This window comes from Phacochoerus africanus, chromosome 8, assembly GCF_016906955.1.
Source record: "Phacochoerus africanus isolate WHEZ1 chromosome 8, ROS_Pafr_v1, whole genome shotgun sequence".
Classification (NCBI taxonomy): Eukaryota; Metazoa; Chordata; class Mammalia; order Artiodactyla; family Suidae; genus Phacochoerus; species Phacochoerus africanus.
In genome coordinates, this window is record NC_062551.1 from 27,916,092 (window position 1) to 27,943,629 (window position 27,538).

At 56.1% G+C, this 27,538-nt stretch overlaps 1 protein-coding gene and 1 long non-coding RNA gene across 2 annotated transcripts in view; one reads left to right on the top strand and one right to left on the bottom strand.

Annotated features, from left to right (window-relative positions):
• The window catches only part of ATP6V0D1 (ATPase H+ transporting V0 subunit d1), a 42,956-nt gene that overhangs the window by 2,409 nt on the left and 13,009 nt on the right, over positions 1 to 27,538 (bottom strand). Inside the window, exons 2-4 of the mRNA XM_047794291.1 lie at positions 12,250 to 12,421; positions 3,567 to 3,745; positions 2,119 to 2,198 (exon numbers count right to left, since the gene is read on the bottom strand). Coding sequence (XP_047650247.1) covers positions 2,119 to 2,198; positions 3,567 to 3,745; positions 12,250 to 12,421 — 431 coding nt within the window. The remainder of the gene's footprint in view (positions 1 to 2,118; positions 2,199 to 3,566; positions 3,746 to 12,249; positions 12,422 to 27,538) is intronic.
• LOC125134678 (uncharacterized) lies at positions 997 to 26,617 on the top strand. Its single transcript, XR_007136706.1, has 4 exons — positions 997 to 1,198; positions 9,182 to 9,399; positions 25,010 to 25,278; positions 26,589 to 26,617. It is a non-coding gene; the product is annotated as an uncharacterized LOC125134678 (long non-coding RNA).

Consider the following 27,538-nt stretch of genomic DNA (forward strand, 5'->3'; position numbering starts at 1 on the left):
CCAGGAGTCAGAGGCCTTGGGTGGCAGAAACAGCTGCTAATCCTACCATGGTTTAGTGATACTGTTTAGTCCCTGTGGGATGGTCCCCAGCCATCTCCTTCCATGTGGCCAGCTAAGCTGGCCATGTCCAAATCTCCAGGACAGCCCCAGTGGGGCCTGCAGTTCCTATCTGTAGGAGAAGCCACTAGCCTCTGCCCAGCTAGATGGAGCCCTGGAGAGGCTGACCCCAGGGTGGCGGAGGCTGGTGGAATAGTCCCAGCCTCTCTTCTGGAGGCTGAGTAGCTGACGAAGCTGGCAAGACCCCAAGGCCCCGGTACCAAGGTCACCTTCCCACCCCCACCCTGTCCCCTGGAGTCTGCCAGCCCATGACGGCTGCACCAGCTGCCTAGAGTTCCCATCCACCACCAGGGTCGCCTAATCTCCCTTCTGTGGCCACTGGGCTGGGACAGCGCCTGACAGGCGGTCCTGGCACGGAGCCAACAGCAATGGATTGGTGTTTACAAGCTGGTGCCTGGGCAGCCCTCGCCAGTGACTCCAGCTAGAACCAGTCAGGCCCGGTGAGGGTGTGGGTGAGGCTGGGGGGACAGCCGCACCCCTCACCCTCCCTCAGGGCAGGGAACCCGGCAACAGGCCAGCAGGGCAGGCAGGAGCACTGGGGAAGGGGGGAGAAAGAGAGAGAGTGAGCGAGAGCACATGCATGCGGCCCTTGCCGCCTGCCCCCCAGCACCTCCCCCCGTCCCCTCACCTCCCTCTTGCTCTCCCTCTTAGCAGGTGGATGAGAGCACTTGCTTTGTAAATAAGCAGAGCCAAGTATGATGCCCAGTGCTGCCACTGTCTAGCAGTTTCCTCATCTTAAAAATGGGGATGACCCAACTCCTCGCAGCCCCGAGGAGTAAAGAAGTCAGTGATCTTTCTACCTCGTCTCCTCCCCTCTAGTCTGTCCTTCACATTCTAATGACATCCTGTCCTGCTGGAAACCTTCACTGGCTGACTCTGCCCATAGGATACAATTTGAACATCTGGCCCAGCATTCAAGACCCTGGGTGACTGGATTCTGTACCTGCCTTTTTCCCCCAGACCTGTCTCCCACTGTCCATCTGGAACCTTCACTTCTGCAGCAACCTGCTTGCCACCTGGCTCGTGTCCACACTGGCTTCTGCATGTGCTGTCCCTCTGCCGACACTACTACCAGCTCCAGGTAGGCCCTTCACCTACCACCAGACCCTCCCTGCACCCTGGCCCAGACCCCTGCAGGGAGGCTAGAGGGCCTGGGCTCAGGCTGCCACTGTTTGGCCACTGAGTCCAACAAGGGCAGGAGAGGAGCCTCACTATAAAGATCCAAGAGACAGATGCTCTCAGGGTTAGGGCAGCAGGGCTATTGGCCAGTGCTATCTTCGGGCCCCCTCAGGGCTTGCCCCCTGCTGACCCATCAGAGGTCCTGGCATCAGAGGTCCTCACCAGGGCCAGAGCCCAGTCTGCCCCACATATCCCTCACTGGTCCCTGGCCAGCCCCCTTGCTTGGTTTCCAGCCCTGCTCCTAAGCTCTTTGGGCCAGAACAGTGGTGCCCCAGGAATCCCAAGCCCACTCTATTTCCAGGGATCACCAGTTTCTGCCACAGCCTGGTGGGAAGCAGAAGGTAGGTGAGGGTCAAGATGGTGGGATGTGGCACTGGCTCTAGATCTGGAAACCTAAGAGGGGTACAGGGACCTGGCTACGCCTGGCTGGGTCCTTCCTGCCACCGTAACTGAGCACATGGAGCCTCTGCTCAGGGACCTGTCCTTGCTAGTGACGTCCAGGTGGGGTAAGCCTGAGAGCTATGGCCTGGGTGATGGCCCGTAACCCTCCCGGATGCAGGGGGAGTGGCCATCAGGTGCCCACTCTGACAGGCCAAGCTGCGGAGCACTAGCCCCTCCTGTTGATCTTATCTGGGCCAGACGGATAGAGAACCTGTTTCATGCAGTCTTGCGCCAGTCACAAGAGCCAGAAAGTGAGTGGATGAGCCCCCGGGATAGGAGCCTGGTACAACTGTGTCCGGTCCCAGTGCCCCACATAAATCACCAGCCCACCCCGCCCGCGGCCCCACCCACCATTCACCCCTGCTGGGCGAGGGGCCCTACCTTGTAGAGCGTGTTGCGGATGATCTCGATGTTCATCTCATCCAGGTCCTGCTCTGAGATGCAGTCCTGGAAAAAAGCCGCTGGGGAGGGAAGACGTGGGTGTGAGGGGTGGGCGAGTGGACTGAGTCTTGGCAAGAATCCTGGTGATGTTCCACCATCCTTGCAGGGCTCAGAGGATCCCTGCCACACGGCCCAGCCGGCTAGGAAGTGGGGGGCCTGCCACCTGGCCTGGACTATTACCTTAGAAGTGGCAGAAGCAATACTCTGGGCCATGTGCACTGACCTGAGTGTCTCCTGCCTTCTTGCTCCTAAAGTTGATTTATAAAGGAGGCAGCCAGCCATAACATGATCTAATCGCCTCTGGGGCAGACCCAAGCTCAGATCATGCCAAAGAAAGCCTTGCATAAGAGGCTGTGACATCCTCCCTTCTCAAGGGGCAGCTGTGGACTCAGGGCCTGACGCCCACTTCTCTGCACCTCCCAGGAGGGCCTGGGGCCCACACTTGGAAAACCATCCTTCCCCTTAGCACGAGGAATGAGTACGATAGCTGAGTGAGCATGGGCTGGTGACCTAGGGGGCCACTACAGGGTGGGAATTAGAAGCCAAAGCAGGATAGAGCCTCTCCATCCCCAGGGGCCCCCAAGACTCACTGGTCTGTTTCTTTTTTAAAGATGGAGAACCTAAAGAAGCCACAATCAGCCCAGAACTAGCTCGGAGTTATGAGAGTATGGCAACTAAGGCCAGTAGGCAGGCCTCAGGCCTTTTTGTGTAGAACCAAGTGTAGCTTAGGGCTCAGCTGAAAGCCTGGTGGCTTCCTGGAGGTGGTGTCCTGGGGACTAGGACTCCAGCTATGAGGGCACTAGCTGGTGACAGAAGTGCCTTCTTCCCAGTCTCCAAGGCAGGCAGGAGCCAGTGCTGCCTAGATGGGGCGCTGCAGGAAGCTCCCAATTCCCCTTCCTTCCTTGGCCTCTGACATGAGCTCTGCATCCTGCCAGACACTGCCTGACTTGGCTTCTGGGACCTGCTCAGCGGAGGCAAGTGAAGCTCTTTGCTTCCCTCCTCTGCCTCATGGGCAGGCAGCCGCTCCAGGCCAGCTCAGGGCCATGCTCTGTCAGAGCTCCCAAGACTCCAAGGGACCCGGGCCCCTTTCTCCACTCTCCACGAGCTCAGCCCTCCTCTGCCTTCTGAGAAATCAGTTAGTTTCACATGGTTGGTCCAAGTCAGGTCCAAGTCTGCCTGGCCCAGCAAAAGCAGCAGGAGGGGAGCAGAAGGCAGGGTGAGGAGGAGAGAATGGGCACTGAAATGGAAGGGAGGAGAAAAGGAAGCAGCGGAGGGCAGGCCCTACTTCCTGGCTCAGGGCCGCCCCCCTGGGGGTCCACAAACCCCACGCAGAGGCACTGATCCTGATGCCAGTCCGGCTTCCTCCCTCCTCCGCCAGGGTAGCTCACCCAGGGGCGTGTCCACCAGAATGGCATTGTAGAGCTCAGCGGGTGTCTGCGCGATGTTCACGGCCTCCATCTGCTCAAAGCTGCCTAGTGGGTGGCACTTGGGCACGAGCTCGGCGATAGAGCGCTGGTGCAGCGTGCCCGTGATGAGCAGGATTACGTTGTCAATCATGTAGCTGTAACTGCAGGAGGCACATGACAGCAGGGCGGCCCCTGAGGTCCTGGCACAGCACCTTGCCCCCCACCCCCAGCCTGCACAGGCCACCTGCCCCTCAACAGGAGCGCCCCCTCCTCTAGCACCAGGAGCACGGGACAGACTCGGCCCCCTCTGGGGGGCAGGGGAGCGGGAAAGAATTCATGCCTCGTGAACTGTGCTATCAGGAAGTAGGCAGTAACTACCCCATGGTTGTGAGCAGCGAGCGTCCTGGCAGGACATGAGAAGCATGGGCACACACACACAGAAGAGCAGGGCACGGGCCGGCCTTGGGGATGAAAGAACCGGGAGATGAAAGCGTGTTCTGGGAAGAGGGAACAGGGTGTGCAGAGACCTGGAGGCATTCGCTGAGTGGCAGATGCATTCAAGGAACTGAGCACAGTCAGGGTTGGCAGAGGGAAGGGAACTGGGCCGGTGCTGCCAGCAGGCTGCAGCCTTGAGGCGGGTCCTCTGGGCCTGGCTGAGGGTCCTGAGTTCATTTTGAGCCCAGGAATCCATGAGCAGGACAGAAGCAAGGAGTACCACAGTCACTCTGGCTGCTGTGTGGGGACAGCGGGGGAGGTGGGAGATGGCAAGAGGAGGAAAGCCTGAGGCGTAGGGTGGGGAGAAGCTTCTCTAGAAAAAACCATGAAGGAGACAGTGGGAGGACGCCTCTAGGGTAAGGCCCTAGGAAGGCCCCTCTGGAGACGAGCAGGCAAATAGCTGCCCTATGCAGCCCACTCCAAAGAAAGGGCACTGTCTCCTCCTTTAGGGCTCGAGGCCAGGGCCAGGTATCCACCCAGGATGGCTTGAAGGAGACCCATAGACCTGGACAGGAGGCTGGGCTCAGACCAGTCCCCTCCAGCACAGAAGGCCAACTCTGGACAGGGCATGGCAGCAGAGGGGGCTATGGAGCTGGGGCAGAGGGTTGCCCAGTTTAGACTTGGCAAAGGGAAAGCTCTGCCTGTAGGCATTAAGACAGTCATAGGGGGGCTGCGGCCGAGAGTTCTGTGTGGTCACCTGTGTGAGGATGGAGAGGAGCCAAGAGGGCCCCAGGCCCCATTCAGCTGCAGTAGCCACAACATTCCTTGTCACCAATGATGAACTCAGGGCATAAGGCAGCTGGATGAGGCCTGAGGGGCCGGGGCAGCTTCAAGGCTAGAGTGGGGCTCCCACTGAACGGTGAGAGCTGGGCTGGAGGCTGCCGCCCTGAACTGGGCACTGAGCGCAGGCCCCAGCCTAGCTCATGGGTGGGCCAACAGCTAGGTCCCTGTGCTCTGACAGTATCTTGAGCACCCAATGCCAAGGCTGGCCAAGGTGAGAAGTGGCCCCCTATACCAAGGAAAGAAAGGGAAGGGGGTGGTGGCCTGCCCCTCAGCTAGAGAGCTGGCTATTGGGGGAGCTCCTATGGGGCCTGCCAGGGAGGCGACAGGAGGAAGAAGCCACAGCTCCTGTCCTGGCCTGACCTCCACCACCCGCCCCCTACTCCCCTAGCGCCCTGCTATGACCTCTGCTCTCCTGGGCTTGGTGCCAGGCAGCTGCCCTCTCTCCGCCCCCAATCCAGCTGGGTCAGTTCCAGGATATGTGCCGAGAAGAGACAGGCCGGTCTTCTCAAACTGAGGGCCTCAAGCAGGGCCCGTTTGCAGCCACAAGCCAAGGGGCCCAAAGGGCCAGCCTTTTGCCCCTGACCTGACAGGGCTGGCAGAGTGGAGGGACCTCAGAGAGAGCTCACCAGAGCTTTGTGGCTTGGTCTCCAGCCCCAGCCTGCGTCGTCTCTACTCTGGACAGCACATCCCTCTTGTCCCAATGCCTCCAGAATCTTATATACCCCTGGACCTGCTATATGTCACCTCCTGCAGCACTCCACCTGTGTCTCATCCAGCCCCACTCTACCATCATGTTCCCTGGGTCAGCCGCAGAGGCCACCCCAAACCTGAAGATGCCCTTTCATGCTCTCACAAGACTTTGGACAGGAAGGAAGAGAACACTGTACCTCTTCGAGCTGTACTATTCCACTGATCCCATAACCACTAGCATCACCAGCCCCGCTCTTAGAGGATATAAGGCACAGAGACTCAGGCCCTAGACCCTGTCACAGCATAAGGCCAAGAAGCAGTCTGTCCCTTTGGCCAGCGTCCATGCGTGCCCACTCATGTCCAGGCCCTATGCCCTGATTCTACACCCCCCTCGAGGGGTGTCTTCTCAGAGGAATCTCCACAAGTCAGTCTCCTTTCTCTAAACTCCCCAACTCCTTGCACCACAAGGTATCCGTTAATGTTGGGGATGGGACTGGGGTCAGGGCCCAAGGGAGGCCTTGACGCTTGTCAGCATCCTGACCCAGCTTGGAGGAGAGCCCTGTGGGAAGACTCCACCATCTGCCTTTGCTGCTGTCCCTCTAGTGATGTAGAACAGGCCAGCTGTGGTTCACTTTTCAGCCCTCAGAGCAGATGTGGGGGCTGGTGGGAACACCCCTGGCTACCCCCAGAATCTCCTGCTAGAAGTTCTGGCTGGGAACCAAGGGAACTGCTAAGCCTATTAAAGCCCCCCAGCCCTTTCCAAGGCCCCCTTTTAACCCAGGCTAGGCCAGCCTTGGATGACCCTGCACCAGGGCCAGCAGCTTTATTCCTTATGGGTCAACTATAAGGTTGCTATGGCAGCAGCCCCTGTTTCTCTCTCCTTCCCAGTGTAAGTCAGGATCTCCTTTCCTGGGATGAAAGGAAGCTGGGATGATGCTGGCCCAGCTGTCTGCTTTACCCCCAGGGTGAAAGCCTTCAGCAAGCAGGGAAATCCTCCTCCTTGCTGGCTTCAGCAGCTGCCTCCCTGCCCCCAGAAAGCCACTCCGCCAGTCCTCCCCTCATTTGGCCTTAACAGGAGAGTATGAGGTTCCAGCTGGTCAGCATCTCCCTCCAGAAGAAGACAGCTGGGGAGTGGACAGGCGTCTGCCTGCCAGGCCAAAAAGGCTGTCTTGAGGTGGGAGTGGGAGTCTGTATTCCTCTGCCCAGAGGCCTGCCCTCACTCGGTGCTTTCAAGACTCAGTTTGGGCCCACAGAAGTCTTGGGATAGACTTTACAAAGGCACTTTCTCCAAGAAGTCTTCAGAGCCCCTAGCCAAGCCCTGTTCCTCTACTGTGCCCTTTGGTGCCACCTGCTGGAGCATCATGGCTCCCTCCCAAATCGTCATCATCTTGGCCATGGGGGGTCTGGGCCTGGTACTGGTTAGGAGGCCATGATGACTTCGCACCCTGGCCATCCGCCCAGCTACAGCTCCCAGCAGAGACTGCCAGTAACCAGACCTGCACTCAGTCACATCTGGGTCCTATAGAGCCCTGCCTGGGTGGAAAGTGAACACAGTTATCAAGTTACAGCCCAGCACGTCACCTGTCATGCCTTAGTTTCCCCTCTGAAATCAGGATGTCTGAGATATAGCCCACATAGGAGCTAGTGAGACCCTGACCTTCTCCTAACTAAAATTCTGCCCTTCTCCCAAGGTCCAGGTGGCTCCTCCCACTAGATCTGAACCTCCTGGGTGTCAAAGAGCTTCTGTGTGCTTTCCCCTCAGACTCAGGAGAACAGTGGCAGTGCTGGCTCTCCCTCAGGGCAGGAACCAGAAACCACAGCAGGCCTACAGCCCCAACCTACAGAGACCCTGCCATCAACTCCAAAATAGTGGTTATGGACAGTGAAGCCTGGGCAGCCAAGATAGGGAGGCCTAAGGATATCTGACACCTTCCGTGACCCAGCAGAGCCCAAGGTTTGGGCAATGTGACCTGGAGAGAGTGGCAGATGTGCTGACAGGCCCCCTGGGCACTTGAGGCCACTGTCCTGGGACAAAGTTTCTTTGAGCTACCAATTCCAGACAGGTGGCACTAAGGCCCCTGGCATAGAAGAATATGAGACCTCACCACCCCCAGATGGCACAGATCACCACACTCAGGCTGTGCCAATGGGTACCTGGGCTGCAGGCAGGTGCGCCACACTGGGGAGGGACCCCCAGAGAGGCTCACTCATATAAGGACAAAGGCTTTTGGGACCCACTTGAGAATCCTCAGAGACCAAACTCACTTCTCCCACAAGCAACTCTCCCAGTTTCCCCTCCAGGGCCTACTCTCTTATGGAAAGGTCAAGATCAAGGTCCTCTCCAAGAGTTCCCTTGTGGCTCAGCAGGTTAAGAATCCAGCATTCTCACTGCAGTGGCTGGGGTCGCTGCTGTGGCAGATTGGATCCCTGGCCCAGGAACTTGCACATGCCGGAGGTGTATGCACCCACCACCCACCCAAAAATCCCCTCCAAAGCCAAGAAACCCTAATACAGGCTCTATCCCAAGTCAGAGAAAAGTAAATGGCTGGGCCTGGAAGGCATCCTTGGTGCAGTGACATATTACATGTTATTTTTATGAAATTGAGCTGAGTCATCTCAAAACCACATGACTGATGAGAGTCTACTTCAGGGGAACCTCTCACTCATGCCCTGTCTGTGGCACACCAGGAAGCTGCCTCCACTCTGGCCACCCACTCTCTGAGTGGCCTCTCTAACCCCCTGTGGCCCTGGAGTCCTTTCCTTTTTTTTTTTTTTTTTGGTCTTTTTGCTATTTCTAGGGCCGCTCCCTCGGCATATGGAGATTCCCAGGCTAGGGGTCGAATCAGAGCTATAGCCGCCGGCCTATGCCAGAGCCACAGCAATGCGGGATCCGAGCCGCGTCTGCAACCTACACCACAGCTCACGGCAACGTCGGATCGTTAACCCACTGCGCAAGGGCAGGGACCGAACCCGCAACCTCATGGTTCCTAGTCGGATTCGTTAACCACTGCGCCACAACGGGAACTCCACTGGAGTCCTTTCAATGCTGAAGCCTCCTGTGACCCCTGATTCCATCTGTGGCAGCTGGTCTCCAACCCCCACCCCCCAGAAGTTATCTTACCCATCCCATTGCCTCCATACACCTCCCTCCCTCCTGGCACTGGGCCTGGCCCAGAGCTGGTCATGGGCATTGCCTCAAGATTGGCCAGGATCTACAGAACCACTGGACACTGTCTTTCCCCATGGAGGGCAAAGGAGCCTTGACCGGCTTCTGCTTGCACACCTTCAGTGACAAGGAGCTCACTGCCTCCTGCAGAAACCTGTTCCAGTCACCCTGGGGCACTTCCAAAGGCAACGAAGAGACTCTGAAGGCTGGAGCTAAGGTAACCTCTGCAGTGGTCCCGACCGCCACCCCAGCTGGGCCAGCCAGGAAGGGGTATCTAGCTGACGTGTCCACCACCTGGGGGACAGCACTCTCCTCACTGGTAACATTCCTCTGGACATCTCTAAGCTATCTGCCTCCTTCTCAGAGGGTCGCAGAGCCAGGAGCTCCATGCTCCAGCTGCTCAGGGCACATATGGTTCCCTCAGCCTTCCCCTAATGCTTCTCTCAAATGTTCTGCCCCTCAGCCAAAGAGCCACCGCCTCAGGGAAGCCAGCTGTGGGTCCCCAGCATGGGGAGGTCCCCTGGAGAGGCCCCTGTGGAAGACTCCACCCCCTTCTGCGATGCTCTTTACTCCTGGGATGACCCAGGGAGGAGGAGGAAGAGGCGGAGGTGGAGGAGCAGCCAAGGAGGCAGGAGTTAAAAATCGGAGACACCATGAGAGGAAGCAGACTGCTGGAAAGAGGTGAGAGGGGTGTGGCTCCTAATTAGGCTGAGGAACTTGGCCACATGAGCCATAAGAAAGTCGGCCGTGACCTTAGCTGGGGCCTCATGGTGGAGTGTTGAGATGGCTGGCAGCTGACTGAAGGCTCAGGATGAGGAGGTGAGAGAACAGAGACTGAATGTAAAAGTCCAGGCTGCAGAAGATGGGTTTTTAATGTTGTGAGAGATCTGAGCGTGTTTAGATGTTGTTGGGAAGAATCTGCAAGGGAAGGGGCGGCGTAGGCAGGGGTGCAGACTGAGTGGCCACTCAGAGTCCAAAGAGTGAGGGAAGGGACACTAGGAGACAGACCCAAGATAAGAGGAGGGTACCTCTGCCATAGGGACAGGCTTGGGGGTACAGACACAGTGCTGGGAGGCAGATTGGCTTCTATAGTCTCTGGAGAGGAAGGGGTGGGCCTTCTACCCAGAGAGCAAGCTGGGGACAGGTGACAGACGGAGTTTAAGATGGGGAGGTGGTCTCCCCACACTGGGTGGGGAGCTGTGGGGGGCTGAGTAGGGAGAGCAAGCGGCCAGCTGGGCAGGGCCAGGCCAGGCCAGCTGAACCAGTAAGCGTGCAGGTCTGGCAGCAGGGAAAATCCACCCAACACTGGCTTCCCCAGCTCTGCTCCACCAGCAGAGGTGGGGGAGGGTGCCTCCAGGCTGGAGACTGCTGGGCTTCCTCCAGGGCTGGGGAGCTGCCAGCCAGGCGGGACCATGAGATGGGCGGCCAAGAGAGCTACAGATATTGGCAGAAGAGTGCTCGAATGATGGACCAGGGAACCTCAGCTGGGGAGGGAGGAAAATGAAGACAGAAGGGGCAGCAGGGGAGGAAGCAAGGTCCAGAGTCCTGCTGAGTCCAGAACCCCCATCCCACAAGGGACCTTCAGGCTGGAGGGCCTGAAGACTGTGGGAGAGAGAGGTGCCTGACTCAGCAATTTCAGGGGTGGAGCAGTTCCAGGTGGTGACATGGTCTTGGGCAGCCATCAATGGGGGTGGCTGAAGTGGAGAGCAGAGGAGCGGGTCACTGGAGATGACGAGGTCATAGAATGAGTAGCCACAGGCTCAGACAGGCTGACATGTGGTTGCTGAGCTCTTCCTGAGAAAGAGCAGGAGTGAGGGGATGAGAGGATCATGAGCCCCAATCACCCATGAATGGAAAGGGCGGGGAAGTGACAGCCTGCCACAGGACAGTGCCTGGCTGCTTTAAGCAGGCTTGGTGTTTGCAGCCAACCTCCAGCAAAGAGCTGGCAGCTGTGTGGCCTCAGTCACGCTCAGAGCCCTCTCCAGTTTCATGCCTGGCAAGCTGCGACCAAGCCTCTGAGGGGGCACCAAGACAAGCCACAGGCTGGCTGCATAGGCAGGTGGCCAAGCAGGCAGCAGGATGGATGACCTCTGCCCTCTCACCATTGGCATGGAGTTGGCCTCCTAGCTGGCAAGGCCAGAACATTCACCAGGAAGCTAAAGGAGCCTTGTGCAAACAAGGCGAAGGCTGGGCTCTGGCAATAAATTTACTACTTCCTGGTATGTCCTTCAGTGCTGGCCTTGGGGTAAGGGACACATAGGCCCAGGCTAGCGGGGGACTGACAGATGGGCGCTGCAGTGTGACCCCCAATGTGGCAACATGAGACACACCCCATCTCTGGCCTCCTGCTCCAGCAGGACCATGCTGGCTGTACCTCCTTGATGCTGGAGGCAGCCTGGACAGCAGGGACATCCCCAGGAAGGAGGCCTGTGGCCAGGAAAGAGTCTGCTTCCCAGTCTGAGCCTTCTGGGTGCCCCAGCCTGTGGCCACCACCCAGGGTAAAAGCCCTTCTGGTTGCAGCCCCTACTTGAGCAAGTGGGTCTCAAGCAAATGGCTGCTCCCGGCTGGGGGTGGGAAACAGGCCAGGCAGCAGGCATCCAGTCCTGTCCCTGCAGGGTAAGTGGGGTAGGTGCGCCAGATCCCAAGTATCTGGGGGCACTGCCCTCAGGGAATGGGTAAAGCTAGATAGTACCCAGAAGAGTGCCTGGAAAGGCTTCCCCACAACGCACAATCACACGCCAACAGTATACAGTACACTCAAGTAAGCCAGCCACCGATGGCTCTGTCCACCACCTGCCTAGGATGCCTCTTGGGCAGAAGCCATCTCTTTGTCCCCTAGGCCCTGGTTCCTGGGATGTCTTGGCAAAAGGGGCCTCTCTCCATCCCTGTTTCCATAAGCACACCTGGCAAGCAGAGGCTGCCTTGTCCAAGTGCCCTCTCAGGGTCGTCTGCTCGGCTTCTCCAGGAGCTTAGTGGAGGCTGGGCTATACCCAAAGGTTCAGACAGTAGAAAAGCTGGGCAGCCAAGGAGCATAAGCATGGGGGCTTGGGCAAGAACTGGGAAAGGCAGTCAGGTGGTCAGAACCCTGCCCACCTTCTCCCTGAGACCCAGGGAGACAACAGATGGGCCTCAGCCCAGACAGGGTCACAGGGCCTGAAAGATCCATCCCCAAACCTGACTCTTCGAAGCTCTGCCCATCCCCTGGCCCCATCATAGGGGTCAGGGCCTGGCGGAGCATTCAGTGTGAGTGCTATAGGGCGAACCAGGGAAAGGGTTCCTATCATTCCTGGTCTCTGTAACATCAGAGGTGCAGGGAAAGTGGCTTCATCCAGCACTACAGTGTGGGCCCTTCTTGCCTGCCCAGCAGATTCCCCGCCAGCAGTAACATGGCTGGTGACCCCACTTTACAGGTGGTGACCTGGCCCAGGGCTGTTGAATGACCAGCCCAGCTTGCAACCTGGCAGGAGCCTGCAGGCAGAGTAGCTGTCCCACCCAGTGGGAGGAAAAGCCTGCCCCTATGAAGGCACTCACGTAATGAAGTCCAGGAAGCTGGCGAGTGGCTCATAGGCATGGTTCCTCATGTGGCGGAACTCCACCACCATCTTCTCCTTAAGCCGATCATCGATAACGGACACTGTCAGTGGTGACGCCTCATTGGCCAGGAAGTTGCCATAGTCAGTGCTCTGCAAGTGTAGCTTCAGGTCTGAAACCCAAGGGTAGGGGATGAGAGCTGACCATGTTGAGCCTCCCCAGGACCCTGAGTCCCCATCCTCACTCTAACTCGGCCCCAGCCCCTCCCCTGCAGCTGTGTCCTGCTGCCATCCTGACCTCCTGTCCCTGCCTCCACCTCCCTGTTGACTCAGAGCCTACTCCAGGGCAGTCAGGCCAACACCCTGAGATGCCTCAGACCCTTGGGCCATGAGCCAGTACACTGGACCCCAGTGTCTAAGCACAAGTAGAATGACTGTTCCCCTAAATGACAAGGAGGCCTGGGAAACCCCAACCCAAGGTGCCATTCACAACCCACAGCCTTTGAGGCTCTCCTGTGTGCTGGGCTCCAGGATGGCCCTAACCTAGAGCAGAATAAGACGTGGGCCCTCCAGAACCTCAAGGTTAGAGAAGCAAGCCAACACACCCCCAGGCAGAAATGATGCATATGAAATTATGGAGATGCCCCAAGACATGGGTAAAGTGGAGAGGGTACCAAGACAGGCCTGGGAGGATGAGAGGGCATGCCAGGCTGGGCCAGGCAAGATGTAGGGAGAGGCAAATACAAAGGAAACAGCCAGTAGGATGGCATGAGTGATAAGTGACCCAGAGGGCAAGTGAGTGGTGTGAGGGGGAGATGAAGCTGGGAAGAAAGACTGGCCTTGCCCAAGGAGTGGCTGGAGGCACTCTGAACCTATAAGAACGGCAGTGAGGGAAAAGGGAGAGGACAGGGCAGAGGGGCCCTGGGGAAGCAGGACAGGTGAGCCCCTGGGGGACCAGGGCAACAACCTAACAGACTTCCAGCATTTGTCCGTGCCTCCCACCCCCACCCCCAATCTATTCTTCACCCAGCAGCCAGAGTGATCTGAAAACACCAGGCAGACCCTGTCACTGATCTGCCTTTCCCTGTCCCTTGCCCGCAAAGTGATGAGCTCTCCTCCAATGCCCCTCTTCAGAGGCCTCTCCTGTAGCTCCACAACTCTGTTCCTTCATTTGTGCCACTTTTCTTTCACATCCCACCTGGCATAGAGCATATAAACCGTAAGAGCAGGGACTCAGTCACTACAGTATCCTAGCCTAGAATAGAGTTTGTTCTGGTGCATTTGCATCCTCAGTGTAACTGCGGAATGAATGAGAGACTGGGAAGAGGGTTGGTGAAGACAGCAGGAGGATTTACTCCTGGATTTTCAAACAGGGGACACTGCAGTAGCGATGGTAGTACCAAGGACAGTGGCTGAGAAGGGACCCATGTGTGCACTGGTATATGTGTGTGTGTTATGGCCCAACAGCAGAGGTTGGCTTCTGCTATGGGGGACTGCACGCTTTCTGTTCTCTGGGAAGGTTACCAAAAGGGTGACAGGAAGGGTCACACTTGTAAACATTTCTACAAGCCATCCACCCCACCTGCTCAGGCTAAGGTCTCCCTGTGCATCTGTGGTCCCTGGAGGCCATGCTATCCTGGGCCACTTAGAAAAGAAGGGCGAGTGGGACACATCATTGTTCTACAGACTTAGGGGACCCCTGAGATGCCCCTCCTCCTATACCCCATCAAAGGAGGAATTCTCCCAGCCAGGAATCAGGTCTGCCAGGGAAGACATGGAAGGGAGTTCCCATTGTGGCTCAGTGGTAATGAATCCAACTAGTATCCATCCATGAGGACGCGGGTTCGGTCCCTGGCCTCACTCGGTGGGTTGGGGATCAGGCATTGTCGTGACCTGTGGTGTAGGTCGCAGACTCGGCTTGGATCCCACATTGCTGTGGCTGTGGTGTAGGCTGGCGGCTGTTGCTCTGATTTGACCCCTAGCCTGGGAACCTATGCCGCGGGTGCAGCCCTAAAAAGACAAAAAAAAAAAAAAGAAAAACAAATAGACATGGAAGAATATGCCAGAGGGAGGCATGGGGGGATGGAGGCAAAGGAAAGGGAGAGGGAAAGGGTATGCGTAGCACTGGAGTGGACACGTTCCACCTGCATCTCTTGGTGGCAGGCAGCACTCATGTCCTTGTGGCTCCTGGGCCCTCACAGAGTGGCCCTTAACTTTGTGAGGCCGACAGGAGGCCCTCATCATCCACCTTCACCAGTGTGCAAATCGCACCTTTTTTCTCATGGCCACCATGCCATGGCGGGAACTCCCTGGAGCTCTATTCTTCCCCATCCTCACCTCACCTCTAGCCAAGGCCCACCTACACCTGGAATAAGGCACGGGTGAGGGAAGGTGCTGTGCTCAATAATACTCGAGTTGTCGCAGCAATGATTATCCACGTGGTTGTTCCAGAGAAATTCGTAACTATAATTGAGGGGTTTTGCTGTGATAGCATAAGCCTGTATTTCTGCCTCTAAAAATGCGTTTTACATGCTCGATTTTTAATATTCTTGACTCTGGATAAGTGCACAAGTTTTTTAAAAAGAAACAAAACTGGTCAGCTCTGAGAGACTATTAACACCCCTGAAGTGGTTTTTGTGGGTGTGAAACAAATGGTGAGACTATGAACTGGTCCCTCTTATCTTCATAATGAAACTAAGTCTACTTAATTTATCAAGTCATATGTCATAATGCTCTGATTTTACCTGCTGATAAGCATCGCAATGCTTGAAAAAAAACTAGCGGACAGGGAGTTCTGGCCTGGGTACAGCAGGTGCTCTAGTCCCCACTAGGGGAAGCCGCAGGGCAGACAGCCGCTGGAAGCCGGGATGTAGTGTTCTGGGTCAGATGGTCAGCCCAAACCTGTTTCTCTGTCCAGCCACTGAGGCCAGCACAAAGCCCTTCTCAGGCAGTGGGACTCCTTCCTTTCCAAGATACAACTGGGGCTCAGAAGCCAGACCAAATGCAAAGGGCCAAAACCAGGCCTAAATCTAGTCCTCATGGCAGGTACGCTCATGCTAGAGGCCCCACCGTTCTCCGGGACAATGTGTTCAGGCCCTGGACCCCAGTGCAACTTCCTGATTCCTACCCTCCAAAGGATCCAGGGGTCAGGCCTCCCCCAGGCCTCCTTGCACATGCTGCCAGGAGGCTTCCCAAGTGCCAGGCTGTCACTGCCACCGTAGCTGCCCAAGTTTTCCAGCAGTGGGAACGTCTCTCCCCAGGCTCACCTTTACTCTACACAGCCGCCCTCCAGGGAAAGGCTCTCTCCACAACTCCCCCACCACCAAGCACCCTCTCCCCACTCCAGGCTCTATCAACTCCACCCAATACCTGGCACTGGGCAGGGGGGAGTCAGCACCCCAACATAGTGGGGAGCCAAGACCCCCTCTTACTGGAAATTACAGGGCCCTGCTGAGTACTCAGCCCTTTGCCAGGAGCAACCTGTGTGCTGGACCTCCCAGCAAGCCCATTTCACAGACTCAGAAAAGGGAAATTAGAGGGAGCATGAAAAGTGTCCAAGGGTCCCGCATTCAAGTGCAGAGGGGCCACATTGTGGATCAAGCCTGGTGGATTCCCATAATCTCCAACTCTGTTCTCCTCTCCTCTCCTCCCCCACCCCCTACATTTTTTTTTTTTTTGCTTTGCTTTTCTTTTTTTAATGCTGCACCTGTGGCATATGGAGGTTCCCAAGCTATGGGTCAAATTGGAGCTATAGCTGCCAGCCTACATCACAGCCACAGCAACACTGGATACGAGCTGCATCTGTGACCTTTACCACAGCTCACGGCAATGCAGGATCCTTAACCTGCTGATCCCTCACCAGGGATCGAACCCGTGCATCCTCATGGATAGTAGTTGGGTTTGTTACCACTGAGCCACAACAGGAACTCCCCGGCTATACTTCTGACCATTCTCCCATGGCCCTTGGCCAGGATGGGGCTCTCAAACATGGACCCAACTGCCCAGGCAGATTTTAGCCCCAGAAGAGTTGGCAGGTGGCAGAGAGGTGAGAGGGGCCAGGGCAGGCCCCCTCCACAACTTCAGAGGCAACCTGGACACTCACTGCCCTCCTGACAGAGGTCCTAGACTTGTCATGACTCATAGACAACCCCTGTGGCATCACTTACAGTGCCAGGCATTCCTAGAGAAGCTAGTGCGTGTGAATGAGAGGGGCAAAGCTGACGAATGGGCTCCCCTTTGCACGCCCACGCCCCTGGGACCTAGCGTGGGCCTTAAAGCAAACATCCCTGTGCCTTGGCTGCTGCTTTCTGCTGACACTGCATCTGGGGACTTGGCTGCTGGAACACAGACGGCTGGGTGGTTTCTGCTGGCGTTTGTCGGATCAGAGCAAACCCGGGAGACTCTACTGAGAATCCTGCCCAAGGCCTAAGGAGTCTTCCTTACCGGGAAACTCATTTTTAACTGCCCCCAGTGACAACTTCAAAGGGCCATTCCAGACCACTTTCCCTGGCCAAGCCTTACTTCTCCCTGTGACCCAGGGAGAGGGGACAGCCCACCAGCCAAGTAGGCGACTTGGAGGCAGGCAAGCTAGCCGATCCCTCAGCTCTGACCACACAGGGCTTCTGAACCAGCTCTGACCCTGTTTGAGAAACCTGGCGCCCAGTCCCAGTGGCTGGCAGCCCCCAAGCCCTTTACACAGTCCTCAGGGCTGGGGCAGGCCCATGAGAAGCCACCTCCCTCCCCTCCAGCTTCCTGTTCTCTCTGAGGGATGTGGAGGAGGTGTGACTGGGGGTGGGATCAGAGCACAGGACCGGAGGCCTGGAACTTGTTGAGAGCTTTGTGGGAGACTCGGCCACCCAGCCCTGGCCCAGCCCCTGAGGGCAGCCAAGGACGCCAGGGGCTCTGGGAAGGCAGGGGCTAATTCTGCTCTGCTCCCTGAGCTCAGCAGCCTGAAAGCTTCGGTGACAGCCCCTGATAGCCCCAGACATGCCTGGGCGGAGGCCTGAGCAGTGATCTGGTTAGCACAGACTCGGGGGACTGTGCTGGTCTACCCACAAGCCCAGCTGTCTACCCTAAATCCCCCCATCCGTGGCCCAGCACCAGGAATGTCTAGCCAGCTTGGGATCTCTCACAGCAAAAGACTTCTCAGAGGCTGATTTCTCACATCCAAGAAGATGCTGCTCCTGTAAGTTGTCTCTGCAGTCTGACCTAAACCCTTCCTCAGAGGAAACCCAGCGACTCAGTTTCCCAGTGCCTCCAGCCTCCCCTGAGGGCCTTGGGCCTGCTCCTCAGGACCCCTCAACCCCACCCAGGACCTTCCCAGACCCCTGCTGCTTCCCAGTGTTGCCTGTCTCAAGGTTTCTGGTGACTATGCCCACAACTCCACCTCCCGGGGCCGCCCAGCCTCCTCAACCCCACTGTGCTCTTTTGCTGGCCTCCTGTCCCACATCTTGGCTCCCTGCTCCCAAGTCCACTCTCCACACTGTCACCAGAGTGAAGTCCTCCAACTCCAAGGTGTCTCTGTCCCCTTTACCCAGCAGCCCCTGCGGCCCCAGGGCTGGAGCCTGGCCTCCTACTCACAGCCTGTGAGGCTCCATACCCTCAGCCCTAGCACTGCCTCAGCCTTAGCCTTTGACTCTCTGCCCTACCAGTGCCATTCTCTGCCTAGGGCGACCTGCCTGTGACCCCTGCAAGGGACCCAGGCAAGGCCATGGTGTGCCCTAGAGAGAAATCCTTGAAGTCCATGAAACAGAGCTGCTTCCCCTGCCCTGGCCAGAGAGGCTGGGTTGGGAGGGCACACCCCCATCCAGGAAAGTGAGCACCCTGCCTTCCGTCTACCACAGGGCACCTCTGTCCACCCTGAGGTGGTCTCTTTCAAAGACCACTGCCCCAGCCCCAGCAGGATCTAGCTGAGCTCTTTGAAGGCGCCTGGGCAGGGTGCAGCTCAGCACACCCGCCTGGCATGGCTGTTCCTGCCAGGGCTCACAGGGCCACACCAGACTCAAGCTGGCCCCATAGCTGCACCTGTCCTTCCAATGCCTGCCTACCCCCAACCCAAGTCTTCTGGGCCAGGACCTCTCAGCAGCAGAACCTTGGCCCCAGCTAGCCCTTCTTATTACCACCCTTGCCCCAGGTTAGCAGGAGGGCGTGGGGACCCCTAGCCTGTCCAATGCTCTTTGTTCTCTGAGGAACAAAGTATGGGCTTGGCAACCAGCTCCAGCCAGGCTGTGACAGGTGACAGCTGGACAAGCCTGCCTCCCATCCACTTCCTGAAGCCATTCCCGGATCCTGCCAGCCCTAAAAGTGATTTTTAAGCCCCATCAGGGCTTCCAGAAGCAGGCAGCACACGGCCTCTCCAGTCCCCAGGCTTCTGCAGCCTCTCCCCAAAGGCCCCAGGAAGGCAAGAAGGGAGGGTCTTGGCCCATGCCAGGGGTTGATGCCACGCTGCCCCAGGGGCCCAGCAGGCATGGAGGCAGCCCCTGGCACAGCACACTAGGTGGGACGGCCCCCTGCTCTAGACGCACCCGTGGCCTCATGGCCCATGGAGGGGCCCTGCTGGCCAGCTGGCCACGGCAGAGTGTGAGAGGACAGTGTGTTCCCAGACTTCACTTCTGCTTTTCCAGAGGTCACTCAACGATGCTCTCCTGGGGAGCTGAGGGGTTTTTAGGAATTGAGGCCTGCTGAGTGAAACCAGATGTGCAAATACGCTCCCTAGAGCCTAGCGTGCCCATCCTGCCACTCCCTGCCATGGCAGCAGCACCCTGGATCTGTTCTGCCACTTCCCTGGGCCCATCTGAGGAGGCTGCTTTGAAGGGACTCTTCTTCCAGTGCTCATTCTACCCTAGAGCCTCTTTAATGCTGCAACTTCCAGAGACTCAAAGTAGGGAAATTCGGACAGATGGACAGATGTGGACAGATGTGCAGGCTGGCAGCCCAGTGGAGCCACTGCCCCTCCTCCCCCTGCCAATGTACTATGTCTGAGTTTCCTCCCCAGACTCTGGGGGTGGAGGAGACCTCTTTTCTTCATATCAGCTCCGGAGCAGATATATGCACTGGCTGGCTGGCCCTGCAGGGTCAAATGCCACATCTGGAACTCCCAGTGTGGGAGCCACAGCATGGAAACCATTAACCCTGGGTTTACCTGGGAACTGCAGCACAAATTAAGCATCCTCCTCGCCTCCAGGCCTCTGCCAGGGCCTATCACAGGCTCCCTGCAAACTTCACCTGAGTAACCCTAGGTTCCAACTCTTCCTATCAAACGCGAGCTCATCCTCCCCTCCCTCAGGTACCACCCAGCATTTCCCATCCAGAGCCTTGGCACTGCCCTTGCCCCAAACTGAGATGTCCATGGCCTCTTGCCAGCCTAGTACAGGTTCATGCACAGCCACAGCCCCCTTGTGCAGCCTCATTTTGCCAGATCACTGGTTTCAGCCCCTTAAGGGGGCTGAGTGGAGCAGGGGAGAGAAACTCTGGGCTTTGGGGCCACAGTCATCTGAGTTCAAATCCTGTCCCACAGCTTGGCCCTGAGCAGCTGGTAGAATCTCTCTGGACCCAGGCTCTTGGCTGGTTGCCTGGTAAAAGGCCCTGCAGTGCCAGCCTCCCAGGGCAGCCACCCCAGATACTGAACAGAGGCAGTGTTACACAGAGGAAACTGAGCACAGCACACCGGTCTCTCTCCTGGCGAAGGGGAGCCCACCCGGAGCTCCCCAACTGACAAGCTCAGCCCCAGTGGGGTGGTCTGTGTTCTTCTCCAGGCTTCTGTTTAGGCATTCCCCCCCCCCCCCTGCCCCAGCTCTCCACAGGGTGCCCCTGCGCTTCCTGCCATGGCCCCAACGCTTCCCCAGGGCTCTGGTATGTCCTCTCCTGGTCACAGAGGCTGTGGGGGCCCTACTGCAGCACGTGCATGCACATACATGGCTCTCCACACTGCTGTCTGTTGCAGAAGGACAAGTAGAGTGGGCTCAAAATCTGGGACTCCTGTCCTTAAGCCCATGTCTTACCTCACCTACCAGCAGGATCATATAGAGCTTTGGCCCGGAATGACCCCAGGGACCGGGACAGAGGCTAAGACCCAACTCTGCACCATCTGCCACACGGTGAGCTACTGCCCTGGGGCCCTCGGGAACAGGCAGGAGCTGGTGCGGCCAAGGGCAGCTCTTGCTCCATGGGAAGCCCCGGGGCTGGCGGGCCAGCGGTCTTGGGAAGAACCTGGAGTCTACTGCTGGCACAGCCACATGCAAGTTACTGGGTTTCAGCTGGCGTGAGGTAGAGAGCCTGCAGGGAAAGGACAGCAAGTTCTCCTCGGTCCCTAGACCAGCATCTTGTTTCATCCTGGAGGTCTTTCAGTGAGGTGTGGCATTCACAGCAGGGGGATGGGACTGATCCACAGAGGTGGCCCAGCTGATATTGGGGTAGGGGACACACCCACCAGCATATCAGATACAGGATCTGATAAGCAGGAGTGTCACTCCCCTTGTCTAGGAGGCAGCAGGATGTCTGACTCAGGTTCACCACCCTTCTCTGTGCTCCGAGACAGGTGGCAGGTGGTGGCAGAAGCACATTTAATTACCCTCATGCTCTCAGGAACACCTCGTCCCTGTAGCTCGGAGAATGAAAGCATCACTCACAGCCCATGAGGAAGTCAATCCATCCGACAGTCAGAGGGGTGCCAGGCAGGTAGACAGTCCCATGTGCCAAGGGAGGGGCTGAACTGGTTACTGCTGCACCCAGGGCAAGTTCCAAGAAGTTCTCCTCTGACCAAGTGGAGATCTGCCTGGAGAGCCCCTCACCAGGACATCCCCACCCAGGGCCCAAAGGTATTGGCATGTCCCAGGAGACACACAGGGCTTGGGGGGCAGCTTCCCCTGCTCCCCCTCCACAGCCCAGGCTGAGAATCGAGCAAGCCAGCCTCACCCTGAGAGGCAGGGGCCACACCCCCGCTGCTGCCCTGTACTTTGACCCTGAGCAAATTTTCTTTTCTAGGCTTGCCACCCCCACTTATAGAGCCTACATGCTGGAGTGGATCTGGAGTTGGGAAGGAAGAGCTTCTTTTCATTTTGCTAAAGATCTAAGTCTGCCTGGGTGTTGAATGAGAAGAGGTATGATGTGGCCAGGTGCCAGGCAGCCCAGGAAAGGCCAGCTGTGGCAGGCAGCTTCTCAAAAGCTGGCTGATGCCCATGTCTGGCTCCCAGGGCCACTGGCCCACACCAACTGAGCAATCCTCTCTGCCCTTGATGCTGGGCTTCTCTTCCACATACACAGTCCCCTGGAGGAAGAGCACTAAGAAAAGCTAGAGCTCACTTCAATTGAAGGAAAGCAGTTTTAGGGCCCCCAGAGGCTGCTATTCCCAGTGAGATTAAGCCAGGTGAGGCTGGATCCTGGCTGGAGCATCTTGCCAGCTCCAGAGTACCTAGAATGAAAGCCATGGAAATACTCATTGTGCTTCGATCTAGGCCCTATGGATGGGCTCCCAGCATCAGGCCTCATTTGGGGCTGTGAGCCATCCTATTTTCAGCGTGAAGCTCCATTCTCTGCAGCTCACTGAAACAAGACCAAAGAACATGGGCCAGGAGCAGAGTCAATCCATTCCATACCCACGCCTAGTAGAGCCAAGAGGCTTGGGCCAGGCAGGAAGTGGCAGGAGCGGTAACATCCAAGCTGGCCTTGTAAAGCACCCTCGACCCCTTCACCTCACCTGCTCAAGGAGCTGATGGGGCCCATGCAGGGGACGCAGTAATGCACCAGACTGAACGTGATCAGCGCCAGGCCAGCCCCTGGGAGAGAGGCAGTCGCCTGCTCGGGGAGACTCACAGCAGATGCTAGGTCCAAATGATGGAAGCCAATGGAAGAATGGGGGTGACAGGGAGGCATGGAGCCTGGGCCAGGCCTGAGGGACAACATTCCAGGACCCTCATTTTTCCCAGGCCTTGCCACATGACATCAAGCTTGGAGATTCAAGTGCTGAGGGTGGGGGGAAATGAGTGAGCTACAACCTAAGACCTGGCAGCCTTGGGCCCTGTGTGCTAGATCATGGGTCACAACTCACCCACATTCCTTGACTCCCAACCCTTAATTTCCAAGCTAGATACCATGTGGTAAGGCCATGGGAATGGCAGGGGATCCAGAATCAGGGCTCCTTCAGCTGACCACCCCTTCCTGAGCTGGGGGCCAGGTACAAACAGGCATAGGAAAGAATTAAAAAATGTAGAGTAACTGATGAGAGAAGCCAAGGTGGGTGTCAGGAGACCATACGCAAGGCCTTAGACCTCACCTGGACCCAATTTCCTACGTAAAGTAAGAGGGCACGATAAGGTTACCCCTGGGGACCTAGCCAGCTCTGACCCTCTCAACACTGCTCAGCCTGGAACTCAACTGACTCTCTGCAACCTCAGCCCCTGGGGGCCACGTGGGAGCCTTGGCTGAGCCCAGAGGCTTGGGTAGACCATGGAGCAGCCTCGGCAGAACTCAGAGCAGGTGCGGGGCAGGCTCAGGGCTGCGCAGCAGCAGCAGCAGGTAGGCAAGGCCGAGTTGCAGCAATGAAGATACCACAGACGGCTTCTCAGAGGGGAAAGCCCCACCCATCAGCCAAACACAAGGCCTCAGCTAAGGTCAAAGCCTGAAAACCACTGCATGAGTGACCAAGGGGGACAAGGTCTGGCCCAGGGCCAGGCCAGAGTCAGCCAGGAAAGCAAGCCCAGCACCCAGTCAGGGCTTTCCTCTACACCCCCGTTTCCCCACCACAAGTCTGTCCACCACCCTCTCAGGTCCATCCACACTCACAAGGGGTCAGCCCCACCCCAGCCCCTGGAGCTGCAGGGTGAGCTGCAGAGTGCTGGATGCAGACAGGCAGAGCAGGCGTCTGGCTATACACTAACAGCCTAGCCTACTAAGGGGCCCTTCAGGGCCCTGATTTTCCTGTGTCTAAAAGAGAAGGAAGGCAAGTAATCCTGGGCAGCACAGATTTTTTTTTTTTTTTTTTAATCAGCTAAGGAGTAGGTGTTGGATTAGGCAGAAGCCAGGGAGGCCAAAGCAAAGATCCCTCCAAATTGGGGTGCAGGGTGGAGAGCTATCAGTTACTGATAACATAACTGCATGGACTGACAGCCCATAGAGTCTGGAGTGCCTGACTTGGGTCTCTCCCAGAGTCACCCTAAACCCCTGTACTTGTATGTGCCACATGCGCCCCACATGTTCCCCAAAGTGCTGAAGGAGACTGGGAGGAGAGGAGTCTGTCCTGAGAATGAACTGTCCCTCTTTTGGAGGGACCAGAGCAGCAGGACCAGACTGGAAGCCGCTTGAAGAAGGATGGTCTTCTGGGAGCCTGGGGAGCATGGCCCTGACTTCTGTGCAGCCTTAAGCTCCTACCTGGAGCCCCCAAGACCCTTAGTTAGGAGCTTCCCCTCTTCACGGTGCTGAAGCTGCTGCTCTGATTCTTAGAGCTGCCAGCATGACCCAGGTGGAGGTAAATGAGGACAGCTTGATGGTCAAGGCGGGGTCCCCTGCATTGGGCACCAAGGAGGACCGCCTCAGGGACTTTTCCCTGGCCTTCCCCTTCCTAACCCAGGAAGCTGGGGCACAGGGAAGAGCCCTGTGGGAAGAGATGGGCAGGCAGGAGACACTAAACAACAAGCCCCACTTAATCTGGGAAGGCCAACTAGGGCTTGGGTGAGTAAAGTAGGGCCCGGGGCAGAGTCCCGAGGGACTGTGGCTCAAGGCAGGTGCTGTGCACAGAAGCAAAGGAGACACCAAGTGGGTCCAGCCACTCCCCCTTCCCCAGCTCTCAGGCAGCTGAACGGTCCTGGCGTGCCCCCTTATGGCCAAATGGAGAATGGCACTGTCAACAGCCAGGAGCTCTACTCTGGCTCCCTTCAACTTAAGCACTGCCCAGACCCCTGTTCCACATCTCCCCCAGCCAATGATCCCTGGGGAACAGGCTGCAGAGACCTGCAGAGCCATGGAGAAATGTGTCACAAAGAACAAGAACAGGCCTGTGGTGGATGTGAATCTGGGAAAGCCAGAATGGAGACAACGCAAGCTTGAGTCTGGTCACGAGGGGCTGGTCCGTCTGCATTAGTTAAGGCAGAGCCTTCTGAGGGGAAAGACTGAAGAGGATGCAGAGGAAGACTGGGAATCCTCAGCCCTCTACACGCTTGTTCTCCAGTTGGGCCAGACCCTTCCAAGGCTGCAAATCCCATTATCCAGCTCTCTAATGACTAATGCTGCATCTAAAAAAAGCAAGTGTTTAATGACCCAGAAACAGTACAGTCTACAACACTGTACACCCCTCCAGGATAAAGGTCTCTGCTTCTCCTCCCCCATACCCCATAGCCTAGCCTCCTGCCAGTAACAATAAAGAGCTGTCATTCATCCAATCCTACAAGTATCGACTGAGCATTCACTCTGGCTAGGCACTGTGCTGAGTCCTAACAACCTGCAAGTGATTTCTTTTTTTTTTTTTTTTTGTCTTTTGTTGTTGTTGTAGTTGTTGTTGTTGCTATTTCTTGGGCCGCTCCCGCGGCATATGGAGGTTCCCAGGCTAGGGGTTGAATCGGAGCTGTAGCCACCGGCCTACGCCAGAGCCACAGCAACGCAGGATCCGAGCTGCGTCTGCAATCTACACCACAGCTCACGGCAATGCCGGATCGTTAACCCACTGAGCAAGGGCAGGGACCGAACCCGCAACCTCATGGTTCCTAGTCGGATTCGTTAACCACTGCGCCACGACAGGAACTCCTGCAAGTGATTTCTGTTTCATTTTACAGGTGGGCCAACCAGCTTCAAGGCATTTAATTACATGCACAGTGTCACACAGTTGCCAAAAAGGGAGCCACGGTCTGCCTGATGCCTGGCCTCACATAACAACTCAAGAAAGGTCCTTGTTACCAGAGAGGCCCTAGGGTCCCGACCCTGAAGTGATTTACAAGGGAGACCATGACATCAGTTCCTTGTACGTCTTCATTCTTGATGCCAACCCTTCCTTCTAACAAACTGGAGTGCGTCTGACAGCTGAGCCCAAAGCACAAAAACAGCTGTAAGTTGGAGAAAACTGCTAGGGTGCTGTAGCAGGCACTCTGACCACAGGGGGCCAGGGACAAACTATTAGGAGGCAGATCTGGGCCCTCAGGGACAGTAGTCTGGTTCCATCTCATTTCAAGTCTAACAGCCCCAACTCAGGAGAAGCTCTGCTATGTTCAATGTGTGCTAAGAAAGCAAGAAAGTGAGACTAATATATTCCAGGAGGGTTTTAAGCAAAACATTTAAAACTTGGGTCTTCCCTCTCTGCCAGCCACAAACCCTGGTCACCCAGAAAGCTCATCTCCAATGGTCTTGGATGGCTAACATTTGCCTGTGCTGAGGTCACCTCAAAATGTCCTAATCACAGGTTCAGGCACTGCCTCCACCTTAGAAACCAGGCCCAAGAAATTACTAACATCCAAGGACAAGTATGTTATCACCCACCAGAGCCAAGTTCTGACATGACATGGGGTAAGGCTTGTGAAACAGGGGTTATCAGTTCATGTGGGGACTATTTTAACCATAAATAGTTTCCCAGATCAAATCAGGCTAAAGTGTATACCAGTACAAGATGTTATCAGTGAAGGGAAAGCAAGAAGTAGGTAGAGGGAGTGCCCATTGTGCTGCGGTGGAAAGGAATCCAACTAGCATCCATGAGGTTGCAGGTTCGATCCCTGGCCTCACTCAGTGGGTCAGGGATCTGGCATTGCTGTCAGCTATGGTGTAGGTCACAGATGCAGCTTGGATTCTGAGTTGCTGTGGCTGTGGTGTAAGCCGACAGCTATAGCTCCAATTTGACCCCTAACCTGGGAACTTTCATATGCCGCAGGTGTAGCCCTAAAAAGACCAAAAACAGAAAAAAGAAGAAGTAAGGGTAGAGAGGAGGAGACAAGGGAAAGAGAGAAAATGGGCAGGTGAGAGGTAAACCGTACCTGGACAGGATCTTTAGTGCTCTGGTCTGAGTGACATGATGTGTTCAGCCCTGGCCTGGACCCTTATGCATCCCCTGGATGCTCAGTCTTCTGGTGTGAAGAGAAGAGGCTTGTTGTGGGTTCCCTAAGACTCATACCCGCCCTACAAGCTGTGAATGAAAATCTGGAAGAATGCCCCAGGGTTACCAATAGGGTCTCTGTTCAGATGGCTGATGGGTGTGAGTACCTTCTCTTGGCTTGCTCATATGTTCTAATTTCCCTTATTTTACGTTTCTCTCGCAGATTTTTTAAAAAATTTATTTCATGTCAGAGTATAGTTGATTTACAATGCTGTGTTAGTTTCAGGTATATATAGCTAAGTGATCCAATTATACACATGTCCATTATTTTTCAGATTCTTTTCCCATGTAGACCATCATAGACTATTGAGGAGAGTTCCCTGTGCTATACAGTAGGTAGGTCCCTGTTGATTACTGGATGTTTTTGGTTTTTTTTTTTTTTTGTCTTTTTGTCTTTTTTGTTGTTGTTGTTGTTGCCATTTCTTGGGCCGCTCCCGCGGCATATGGAGGTTCCCAAGCTAGGGGTTGAATCGGAGCTGTAGCCACCGGCCTACGCCAGAGCCACAGCAACGCGAGATCCGGGCCACGTCTGCAATCTACACCACAGCTCACGGCAATGCCGGATCGTTAACCCACTGAGCAAGGGCAGGGACCGAACCCGCAACCTCATGGTTCCTAGTCAGATTCGTTAACCACTGCGCCACGACGGGAACTCCCTACTGGATGTTTTAAATTATAAAACATTGGGGTTTCTGTAGTGGCTCAGTAGAAATGAATGTGACTAGCATCCACGAAGACGAAGGTTCGATCCCTGGCCTTGATCAGTGGGTTAAGGATCCAGTGTTGCCCTGAGCTGTGGTGTAGGTCGCAGACACAGCTCGGATCCTGCACTGCTGTGGCTGTGGTACAGCCAAGCAGCTACACTCCAATTCGACCCCTAGCCTAGCAACCTCCATATGCAGCGGGTGCGGCCCTAAAAAAGACAAAAATAAATAAATTATAAAACATTTGTTCATTAAGATACATTCGAATAATATGAGGGTATGTAAAAATAAAAACTGACATATTCCCCCTCCAGCCTCTCCAATCCCCCTCTGCAGAAGCTGCCACTCTAGAAGACTTGGTGACTATGATTCCAAACACGTTTCCATGTGCTTATTTTTCTGCTAAAATGAGACTATATTATATGCAACTATATTATACGCAACATCTCACCTAACAGATATCTCTAAATCAGTCTTTATAGACCGTCACGCTTTTAAGCATTGAATAGTATTTCCTCATA